The 12,371-nt window shown below is 40.6% G+C and overlaps 1 protein-coding gene across 1 annotated transcript in view; it reads right to left on the bottom strand.

Moving 5' to 3' along the window:
* arhgap23a (Rho GTPase activating protein 23a) overlaps positions 1 to 12,371 on the bottom strand; it is a 62,968-nt gene that overhangs the window by 33,825 nt on the left and 16,772 nt on the right. Inside the window, exons 3-6 of the mRNA XM_073839119.1 lie at positions 7,682 to 7,706; positions 5,628 to 5,720; positions 1,376 to 1,454; positions 889 to 943 (exon numbers count right to left, since the gene is read on the bottom strand). Coding sequence (XP_073695220.1) covers positions 889 to 943; positions 1,376 to 1,454; positions 5,628 to 5,720; positions 7,682 to 7,706 — 252 coding nt within the window. The remainder of the gene's footprint in view (positions 1 to 888; positions 944 to 1,375; positions 1,455 to 5,627; positions 5,721 to 7,681; positions 7,707 to 12,371) is intronic.

Genomic DNA, 12,371 nt, shown 5'->3' with positions numbered 1-12,371 from the left:
AAATTTGACCAGTTTTCATCATGTAGAGAATGTGTTCATATTTATGATCATATTATAAAAAAATCTGACAACTAGATGAGGTAAAATCAACCATGTGCATGAGTTGACGCTGTTTATTTGTGCTTATACACTCTTAAAAATAAAGGTGCTTCACGATGCCATAGAAGAACCTTTTTGTCTGAATGGTTCCATAAAGAACCTTTAACATCTAAAGAACCTTCTGTTTCACAAAAGGTTCTTTGTGGGGAAAGAAGGTTCTTCAGATTATAAAAAGGTAAGAAAGAGATGGTTCTTTAAAGAACTTATGAATGAATGGTTCTTTGTGAAACCATAATGGTTCTTCTATGGCATCGCTGTGAAGAACCTTTTAAAGCACCTTTATTTTTAAGAGTGTAGGTGCAATAATTCTTATGAAATTTCTTAAATGACAACATTAATGATCGTAAGATCGACCACAACTTTGAGCAAAATAATTATGATTATCACTTTAACCAGTATACAGCGTGACTAAAATGTGACTAAGTTGTAATTGACTAAAAGTAGACTAAAATTCCCAGACTCTGAGTCTCAAGCTTGACTAAACAAAAACAGGGAAGGTTAAATAAGACAAAAAATACAGTTTTGAACTAAAAAGTTCACACAGGACTAATGTCAGCTGTCAGACTTCCGCTGACATTATGAACACTAGTCTAGAGTAAGTATAAAACGCTTTATAAAATAAAATTAAACTAAATTACATTAAATTTAATTACATTTAAATAAATAAATAAAAATAACTGCGTATGGTATGCACTTCTTAAGTCAACCAGGTAAATGTGTAGGCATGAGTAGGTGTGAGAGACAGAAAGAGTGGCAAGGTGTGGCAAAAATGCTGAAACGTACACTTACCAGCTGCAGCACGTCCTCGTCCTTTGGCATGATGGAGAGCTCCAATACACTCTCACTGCAAAGACAAAACAGAGACCCAGAGAGCATGAGATTCCATAAAAGTATCTACAGTTTATAGGATTTACAATGAGAATGGAACACATTCTCTCTATTAAAAAGTTTTGAGTTGTGGTTTGGGTTGAGTACAAAGACAACCTTTACACTGGGGTCAGTAGTAACCTTTTTAAGTAATGCACATAATCATCCGCCGAACACTGCCCGAGGTCATTCTGTTACGTAAACCATATGTCACAAATTCCACATGAACAACCCTCATGTGAAAACGTTTAGTTCAACTTTTAACTCAACAATCCAAACAATGTTGCAGATCAAGACATCTACTTCCTAGGTTAGATTGAACAGCTGTAGAAGACATCATTTGAAACTGCCCATGCAACAAACTGCAACAATCTTTTGAATAGATGCTGTTTGACTTGAAAAAGCTCACCTGTTCTGAATCAGTGTAATGACCTGTGAGTATGTTTTACCCAGCACACTCTCTCCATTCACTTTAACCAGCCTGTCTCCTGCAAACACACACACAAAAAAACATGCTTAATGTTAGATGATAAACATTTAGAGCAGGGCAGGGTTGGAAATTAATGAGGGTTTGTGGCAAAAATGGACCAAAATGAACAAAAATACCCTAGAAATTTGACACAAAGGGGCCAAAAATGCCCCTGCACAATTAAACATTGTTGCAATTAAAATAAAATGTGAAAATGAATGACAAGTGTTGAGCCTTATAACCAATCAAATGCGTTTCTGTTGAATTTAAGAATGCACTGGCCAATCAGAGGCTTTTAGATTAGTCAGCGCTGAAAACGTCAGAGCTGTTGTTGATTCCCTCATCATAAACAACACAGTGCAGATACGACATAAATAAAATATTAATTTCATAGCTTCAGTGACTATAACAGGAGTTTTAGCATAACTTGTGCTACACTGGGCTAACATCCTAGACAGACATCTTTGTTTTTGAAGCCAGAATGTGACGTACCCAAATGAAACCGAAAGTTTTATATTGATTTCTATATCGATAAATGCTAATATTTCATAATATTACTGTTTTATTCTATTTTGATAAAAAAAAAATACAGCCTTAGTGAACATAGATTGTTTAATTTTTTTTACAAACTCCAAACTGTTGATTGGTAGTGTATTCTTTTAGTATTTAATTAGCATCATTCACACAAATGTGCAAAACTTAATGTACAAAACCAGTCAAAAGTTTCTTCTGCTCACCAAGCCTGCATTTATTTGAACCAAAGTACAGCAAAACCAGTTTAATATCAAAATATTTTTACTATTTAAAATAACTGTTTTTCTATTTGAATATATTTACTCAAGTCTTCAGAGTTACATTATCCTTAAGAAATCATTCTAATATGCTGATTTGCTGTTCAAATACATTTTTCTTTTTATTATTATCAATATTTAAAACACTTGAGAACATTTTTTTTTCAAAATTCTTTGATGAATAGAAAGATCCAAAGATCAGCATTTATCCGAAAGCTTTTGTAAAATACTTTTGTAACATTATACACTATACCATTCAAATGCTTGGAGTTCTTTGAGCAGCAAATCCGAATATTAGAATGATTTCTTAAGGATAATGTGACTGGAGTAATGATGCAAAAACAATCAGCTTTGAAATCACAGGAATGAATTACATTTTAAAATATATTCATATAAAACTTGACAAAATTTGACTGTTTTTGCTCTACTTTGCATCAAATAAATGCAGGCTTGGTGAGCAGAAGAGACTAATTTACAAAAAACATTAAAAATCTTACTGTTCAAAAACTTTTGACTGGTAGTGTGTATCACATAATTTTACACAATTGCATGTATTTTTTTAATTAACCATTAATTTAATAGTTGCTTGCGCAATGGGTTTAATGTTTTTAACATTCTTTACATAGTGAGAGTGAGCTAACATGTGCATTCTGTTCACATAATAAAGATAAAGTAGACTCATTCCATGTGTTTTCCTTAGATCTCTGCTGTGTTTTGGGTTCATGTCAGGGTTAGGTTATAGGATCATCTCCATCAGCGGCGGTTCGTCAGAGGAGTCAATAAAGTCATAACCAATCATATTAAAATACATTCATCAGACGTAGTGCATGATCTGTTGCACCGGGTTCCTCGGAAAACACTTTTTTAAAAGGCTATTTCCTCAGAATTGGATCACTCATCACCCTTGCATATTTGTTTATGAAATATTTTGGTTAATCTGATTATGCTGTCAGCTACTCACAGCTCCATGTAACAGATTTTATACATTCCATTGACTTTACATCAAGATGATCACATAAAATATCAAAAAGGTTTTTGATATTCCTATTTAATGTGTCTTAAATTCTGTCAGGGAGAGATATTTGTAGCATAGTTATCAGCAATAAATATAGTAAACATACTACAATCCTGTATTGTACGTATTGTACAGTTTAAGTAAAGAACATAAGGAGAACGTGCCCTCATTGAACTCAACCTATTCCTGACCAGGAAGCAGCCTTGTGTCTCTCTCACACATACTCACACACACACAGAGTGAGAGATAATGAGTCACCTTCTGTCACGCTGCAAGTGTTGCGTATGAATAACAAACCATAATTCACCAAAGCTAATATTCCATATAAATAATGCTCTGTATTAGTTTCTTTCTCTAATTCAAGTTTATAGATGTTCATAGATATCAACAGGAATAAGTCTCTAGGTTTGTCTGAATGCAGTGAGAGCACAGTGGACCGTTCATGGCAGTCAGGTGACATGATTAGTCACAGGAAGCAAGACATATCAGCCCTTCAAATATGTCTCAGTACAGAGACGCATTCCTGTAAATTTGTGACAGGCTCTAAAGAAGAAACAAACCATCATCGACTGAGGTGGGCAAGTCATAACAAGAGATTACATAAGTATGTACATCAGTGCATGGGGGCGGGTATAATCAAAAAAGCTAAAATCGTTTAGCATGTACATACACACACACAGCTGAGGTCAAAAGTTTACATACACCTTGAAGAATCTGCAAAATGTTAATTATTTAACTAAAATATAAGGGGGATCATACAAAATGCATGTTATTTTTTATTTAGTGCTGACCTGAATAAGGTATTTCACGTGAAATACGTTTACATATAGTCCACAAGAGAAAATAAAAATTAAATTGATAAAAATGACCTTGTTCAAAAGTTTACACACACTTGATTCTTAATACTGTGTTGTTACCTGAATGATCCACAGCTGTTTTTTTTTTTTAGTGATAGTTGTTTGTGAGTCCTGAACAGTTCATGAGTACTAAACAGTTAAACTGTTTGCGGTTCTTCAGAAAAATCCATCAGTTTCCACAAATTCTTTGGTTTTCCAGCATTTTTGTGTATTTGAACCCTGTCCAATAATGACTGTATAATTTTGAGATCCATCTTTTCACACTGAGGACAACTGAGGGACTATTATATATGTGACCACGGACCACAAAACCAGTCATAAGGTAAATTTTTACAACACTGAGATGTGTACATCATATGAAAGCTCAATAAATAAGCTTTCTATTGATATATGGTTTGTTAGGATAGGACAATATTTGGCCGAGATACATCTATTTGAAATCTGGAATCTGAGGGTGCAAAAAAATCTAAATATTGAGAAAATCACCTTTAAAGTTGTCCAAATTAAGTTCTTAACAATGCATATTACTAATCAAAAATTATATTTTGATATATTTATAGTACGAATTTTACAAGAAATCTTCATGAAACATGATCTTTACTCAATTTCCTAATGATTTTTGGCATAAAAGAAAAATCTATAATTTTGACACATACAATGTATTTTTGGCTATTGCTACAAAAATACCCCAGCGACTTAAGACTGGTTTTGTGGTCCAGGGTCACATATATGCAGCTATTATAGAAGTATGCTCACTGATGCTCCAGAATGAAAAATGATGCATTACGAGCCAGGGGTGTAAACTTTTGAACAGTTTAGTATAATTTAGTATTCTGCCCTTCAGAAGCTACAGAACATACTTACATGCTTCCCAAAAGACAAAATAAGTTACATTTACCTTGATATTCAAATTCATAAAGTTTTCACCCCCCAGCTCTTAATGCATGAACCTTCTGTAATAGTTGCATATGAGTCCCTCAGTTGTCCTCAGTGTTAAAAGATGGATCTCAAAATCATACAGACATTGTTGGAAAGGGTTCAAATACACAAAAATTCTGAAAAACCAAAGAATTTGTGGGACCAAACAAGGGACTCATGAACAACTATCACCAAAAAAAAAAAAAAAAACAGAGCTGTGGATCATTCAGGTAACAACACAGTATTAAGAATCAAGTGTATGTAAACTTTTGAACGGGATCATTTTATAAATTTAACTATTAGTTTCTCTTGTTGACTATTTGTAAATGTCTTTCATGTGAAATATCTTATTCAGGCCAGTACTAAATAATGTGACCAAAAATGCTAATCTTATTGGTTGGCCAGTTTCTTTGCAGTGTGACGGAAACTAGAAGCCCTCTTAGTTACACTAAGAGGCACGCTAAAGTTTGTATCGGTCTAAACAGAAAAATTACAGCCAATCATTTGGCAAAAATCTAAATGTTTATTGGACCAAACACTCATCTTTTTGTAAACAGGACTTCATTCTGATGCAATGTTGTTTCCATGAACATATCATCAAACTGTTTTACCTGTACACAAGCCAGCCTGGTGAGCGGGGCCTTTCTCCCTCACATTCTTAACGAAGATGGTGTCCATGGGCTCCAGACGACCCCGATGGAGCCCTGCATGAAACACACACACACACACACACATAGAAAATATATTTCATATTTTGTAGAGAAGGCATTTACAGCAGAGAAAATCTGAAATCGAAATATTTAAATTCTAGGTCAAAATCTAATTTAACCTTGCATATCTTCAAAGACATTGTAGATTTTTTAAAATAATATATGAAATATTGAATGTTCTGCACTATTTCTAGATCACTAATCAAATAAGGAAATCAGTGACAATGATCATGTCTTAGTACAAAAAGTCAGACATTCTTCCAATGAAGCACAATATACTCTTTGGATCAATTTATTTTATTTTTTTAAATATATGTATTAAATGAATAGCTTATTCAAAAATGAACATTTTTTCAGCCTCAAAACACATCCTCATGTTGTTCCAAACATGTAAGACCTTCGTTCATCAAATTAAGGCAGTAAGGACATTGATAAAATAGTCCATGTGACATCAGTGGTTCAACTTTAATTTTATAAAGCCACGAAAATACTTTTTGTGTGCAAAGAAAACAAAACTAACAATGCAGAGTCAGAAAGCTCTCGGATTTCATCAAAATATCTTAATTTATGTTCTGAAGATGAACGGAGATCTTACAGGTTTCTAAATATTGAATAATAAGGAAAGGAAGGAAGGAAGGAAAGGGGGTGAGTGAGGCCAAGTATGGTGACCCATACAAGGAATTTGTGCTCTGCATTTAACCCATCCAAGTGCACACACACAGTAGTGAACACACACACACCGTGAACACACACCCGGAGCAGTGGGCAGCCATTGCTGCGGCGCCCGGGGAGCAGTTGGGGGATCGGTGCCTTGCTCAAGGGACTCACCTCAGTCGTGGTATTGAGGGTGGAGAGAGTGCTGTACATTCACTCCCCCCACCTACAATCCCTGCCGGACCTGAGACTCGAACCTGCAACCTTTGGGTTACAAGTCCGAATCTCTAACCATTAGGCCACGGCTGCCCCACAGTCTGACATTCATGTTAACATTTCAACATGCTCTTTATATAATTTGTAATGAAAGAATCTGTATAAATTAGAAAAATCCAAATCGTTTCACTCGTGGACTTTTGGACCTCATTGTACAGACACACAAACGCACACATTCACAGATGTTTAGGCTGGCACTGTGGAATGTGTTTTGCTCATACTGATGCCACTGTCTCATGATGGCATGATAAGATGAGGACAGACGGTAACAGTCAACAAACAGGTTGAGGTAGCAATGCATAAACCGATCTGGGAACTGTGGGTCTTTGGTGTAGCATCAACACCAGTCTTATATCATCAGATGATCTGTCGAAAGCAGCTTTCATTCTCAGCCCCCACAAATCTCTATGATCTGGAGCTCCAGTGTGTGTATGCTTGTGCACCTCTGTATCATTGGATTTTAGTTGCATTAAAATTGCCTGGGATCCATGAGTAGTATGCCTTTATGACAATATGTAAAGCACAATAAGACATTAGGGCTCAACAGTATAGGATTTGCATCTTTTTTTCATATACAAGCACCTTGATATATAGTACTGCGATATGATATCTTGTTTTGTTTGATATGAAAATAAGGAAACATTTTCATATGTCAGAACTTGCAAATGATACGGCATATATTTCATATCAATCATGCTCCTTCCTGTATTTCTGTTTAAACCAGACTGATTTGAATACAGATGGGCACCCTGAATGTGCATGAATGGAAACTTGCTCTAGAGGGCGCCATATAACACACATCAGTTTCTGATTGATATTGCTTATGCTAATAATTTATCATCAGTCATTGAGTAATAAAAAAATTCCAGCGGATTATAATGTAGGAGGAAAAAGCAGTTTTTAAGTCATATGAAGATCAGTCAACTCAACTGAGTGACAAAACTTTTTCAAATGACAAGAAATCATATTTAATGACTGCAATTCACATGACATGTATACAAAAGAAATACAAAAGACAGACTCACCCTTTCCATTCCCGTTCTCTTCATCCTAACAGGAAACAATAAGAAGAAAATTAGATCATGGCAAAATGACAACATGGCTTTCAACTTAATGATTTAGTCATTTACAAGATACTTAAGTGATTATCAAGTTATTATCATCTGCAATAAGTACTCTACTAATCGTATAATAGAAATGTGACAAAACAAACAAAAAACGCTCATCAAGTCTTTTAAAGTTTTTGTTTCAGCCAAAAATGAACATTTTGTCATTTTCACTCACCCTTATGTCACTTTCTAGTGTGGAACACAAAAGAAGACATTTTGCACAACCATGCTAATGCTATTATGTCACTTATTTTTTTATGTAATTACTATGAATGAGTACTGAGATTTCAAGCTATTATCAATAATATTATTGATATTAAATAATGTATATTATTGTATAATATATAATGTATAATATAATCTATATATAAATATATTGCTATTATTCTGCACAAGTCGTTTGGACCAATTTATGACACTTTTAAGCTGTTTATTTGTCATTTTATCCTTATTCAATTTAATTATATTGAAATCAGTGGCCAAAACGTCTAGGTTACATAGGTAACCCTCGTTCCCTGAAGGAGGGAACGGAGACGTTACATATGGAAACTCGCTTGAGAGACCAATCATCTCTGAGCCTTATTCAAAAGGCCAATGAAAATTGGCGAGTGGTATTTGCATGCCAAGCCACTCCCCCGTACATACGGGTATATAAGATGGCGGCGTGCAACCACTCATTCAGGTTCTCTTACAAGAGGGAACGAGTACTGCGTAAGAAGTATCTTACGCTAGGGGAAAATCCTTTTCTGCGAGATATTGAAGCCAAAAATTATCCTTAATTTTGAAATAATGTAAAGCGCGTTGCAGCAGCATACAGACATAGGCGAAACAGCTTGCGCGCCTATTGGCTGCTCTGCGGCAACTGCAGCAGCCTATTAGAGCGAGGCCTGACGCGACGCCAGATCCAATGGGGGCATTTCGCGCCCTTTGCGTCGCTTCGCGCCCTTTTCGTAGCTTCCCGCCTAAAAGGGCGTGGTCTAGACCTATAAATATCGCTCATAGGCAGCTATTATCTGATTTTTCATCCTTCAAGCGAAGCACACGCATCGCTGGAGCCGGATAAGAAGCCGCCGTTTGACTGCAAGCATCTCAGCGGGACGAGCCACTGAAGCTGCTGGCCACGCCGCCTTCCGTGCATTCCTGCTGCGCTTTCCGGCGCCTATATCCTTTATAATCTACAGTGTGTGTCGCCGCTGCGATACACACTGTTTCTCTAAAAAGAGCAAAGCGTCTTTTTAAAGATGCCTTCATACGGCTCGTGCAGATGCCAATGGTGACTCTGAGGACTTGCCTTGCCTTCTTCACTGAGACTGCTCCCCCGCCCGCCGCGGTGTAGCGCCGTAAAAAGCGCCGTGCCCAGCGGGCCCCGGACACTTCCCCCAGCCGACAAAGCTCGCCGGTTCGCCCGCCTGCTTCATCGACCTCGTCAGCCTCTGTTCCGGACGTAAAGCGGCCGCTGTCTGCCACCGCTTCCATCGACGCCGCTGACGAGGGGGGCCATGAAGGAGGAAGAGGTTTCTGATTCTGATTTCCGTTTCCCGCCAAAGCAGGAACGCGCATGCTGCTCAGAAGAGGCGATAGCAGCCCACTTATGTCTGCCCTCCACTGGACGGCGTGCTAAGTCGGCCCTCCCCTCTAAAGCTTGCCGTCAGACGTCAAACCTGCTTCGCCGCGCTTTCGCCGCCGCCTAGCCGCGTCAGCGCTGCGTAACATGGTCTCTCACCGTTGCTGAGAGGCACCCGTGGTTAACGCTTTCTGACGTTTTTCTCGTCTGGCCGCCGCCCCGCCAGACGCGGCCCGCGGCCCAGGATTGAGTTGAAACCTGAGCCTCCGAAATCGTCCTAGCACAACTGGGAAAACGACGGTGTACGAGTCCCGCTGTTGCCGGACCCCCACCAAAGTTATTCGCTCGTCCAGTTCCAGGAAATGTGACTGTTCCAGTGTTTTCTGCAGCCAACAAACCGGCTCCGTCGCCCGTTTGCCTGCACACAAAAGTCGTTCCCACGGCTACACAGATAAACCCCCAATAAAGTGTATTGTCTGGTGTCCCGGCCACGGCCGATGGTGTTTCATGTGTCGTAAGAATGCCCACTAACCAGTGCTCATCTCTAACGTTACACACAAGCACAGCGCACATAAAATCGACACAGATCGATTGCGCTTCACAACCGGCCACGGCCGATGGTGTTTCACGTGTAAGAATGCCCACTGCAGTGCTCATCTCTACACACAAGCACAGCGCACTTAAAATCGACACAGATCGATTGCGCTTCACAACCGGCCACGGCCGATGGTGTTTCACGTGTAAGAATGCCCACTAGCAGTGCTCATCTCTACACACAAGCACAGCGCACATAAAATCGACACAGATCGATTGCGCTTCACAACCGGCCACGGCCGATGGTGTTTCACGTGTAAGAATGCCCACTAGCAGTGCTCATCTCTACACACAAGCACAGCGCACATAAAATCGACTCAGATCGATTGCGCTTCACACGTGGTAAATATGCCCGCTTCACAGTGGCCACAGACACCACATTATGCACGTCAAACGGTTTCTGTGAAAACGAAACCAAAAGTGCATTCGCTCTACGCAGGCGAACGTTGTTTGGAGTGTGTTAAATGTGCCCGCTGCCCCACAGCCACATCCACACACAGACATAATAGTTCCCGCTATCAGCGTGCCCCATGCCTCAAATATCACGAGCACGTTTTGCATGAAATCAGCGTGCATTCGCTCCATGCAAGCGAACGATGTTTGGAGTGTGTTAAATGTGACTGTTCCAGTGTTTGCTGCAGCCAACAAGCCGGTTCTGTCGCCCGCTTGCCTGCACACAAAGGTTGTTTTCACGGCTACCCAGATAAACCCCCAATAGAGTGTATTTTCTGGAGTCCCGGCCACGGCCGATGGTGTTTCACGTGTAGTCAAAAATGCCCACTCCTCCAGTGCTCATTTCTACACACAAGCACAACCTGTCATACAGACCCTGCGAACATAAAATCGGCTCAGATCGATTGCGCTTCACAGTGCCCACAGACATCACATTATGCACGTCAAAAGGTTTCTGTACAAACGAAACTAACGTGTATGCAGGCGAACGGTGTTTGCAGTGTGTTAAATGTGCCTGTTGCCACACAACCACATACACACACAGACATAATAGTTCCCGCTATCAGCGTGCCCCTCGCCCCGAATGTCACGAGCACGTCTCTGGTGCCACAGCATACCGAAACCACTCCGTTAATGAAAGAACGGAGCGCGCTTCGTATTCAGCCTCTAGCTATTCATGCAAACGCATTGGAAAAGCTTCGTGCTGGACATTATAAAAGGAGGCTATTCGCTACAGTTTCACCGACGTCCGCGCCGCTATACAGCGCGCGTCGAGACCACAATGCAGACAGAAGCAGCACACCTGCTTCGAGCCGAAGTGGCGAAACTATTGAGCAAAGGGGTCATAGAGCCCCTTTCTCAAGCTCAAAGCGAAGGGAGGCTGTACAGCAGATATTTCCTGGTACCGAAAAAAGACGGGGGTCACAGACCCATATTAGATCTAAGGCAACTGAACAAAGCGTTGGTGAAGCGTCGGTTCAGGATGCTCACGACCAGAAAAATCCTCGCGCAAGTTCGCCAAGGAGACTGGTTCGTGTCAGTGGATCTGAAAGACGCGTATTTTCAAATACAGATAGCGTCACGTCACAGGCGATCTTTGAGACTCGCCTTCGAGGGCCAGGCATATCAGTACACAGTCCTGCCGTTCGGTTTGTCCCAGGCACCCGTACATTACGAAGTGCATGGACTCAGCGCTCGTTCCTCTCAGACTGAAAGGCGTGCGCATACTGAACTATTTGGACGATGGCTGATTCTAGCGCAGTCTCGCTCAGTGCTTGTACAGCATACGACCATGTTACTCGATCACCTCGAGAATTTGGGTCTCAGAGTCAATTGGGCGAAGAGCTCACTATCCCCCAGTCAGAAAACTTCCTTCCTGGGCACAGAATTGGACTCGCTGTCAATGATAGCGCGGCTGTCACCACAGCGCGCAGCAGACATTCAGCGCACAGCGGGCTCGTTCGCTGCGGCGCGTCTGTCCCGCTCAAAAAATTTCAGAAAATGCTGGTCTCATGGCCTCAGCGTCATCAGTTCTGCAGCTGGGTCTGCTATGTATGGCGCCCACTGCAGTTCTGGCTGAAAGCGCGCGTTCCGCGTCAAGCGTGGGCGCCCGGTCGGCTTCGTATCACGGTCAATCAGTAATGTGTCACAGCCCTGAATCCGTGGAGAGCAATCGACTGGTACCAGTTAGGTGTAAGCCTGGGGACTTCCTCGAGAATAAAAGTGGTGTCTACGGACGCGTCCACCTCGGGATGGGGGCTCTGCTCGAGGGTAGACCGTCTTTTGGCCAGTGGTCAGAACGGGAAAAGCTCCTGCATATCAACTGCCTCGAAATGTTGGCAGTACAGAACGCGCTGATGCGCTTCTGTCCCCAAATAAAAGGAAACCATGTATTAGTCCGCTCGGACAACATGTCAGTGGTTTCCTATATAAATCGCCAGGGCGGTCTCAGGTCCAAAAACCTATACAGACTTGCAGAACGCCGCCTGGTATGGG

Source organism: Garra rufa, chromosome 1 (assembly GCF_049309525.1).
Source record: "Garra rufa chromosome 1, GarRuf1.0, whole genome shotgun sequence".
Taxonomy (NCBI): domain Eukaryota; kingdom Metazoa; phylum Chordata; class Actinopteri; order Cypriniformes; family Cyprinidae; genus Garra; species Garra rufa.
The sequence above is the reverse complement of the archived record's forward strand: the minus strand, read 5'-3'. Positions and strand labels throughout refer to the sequence as shown.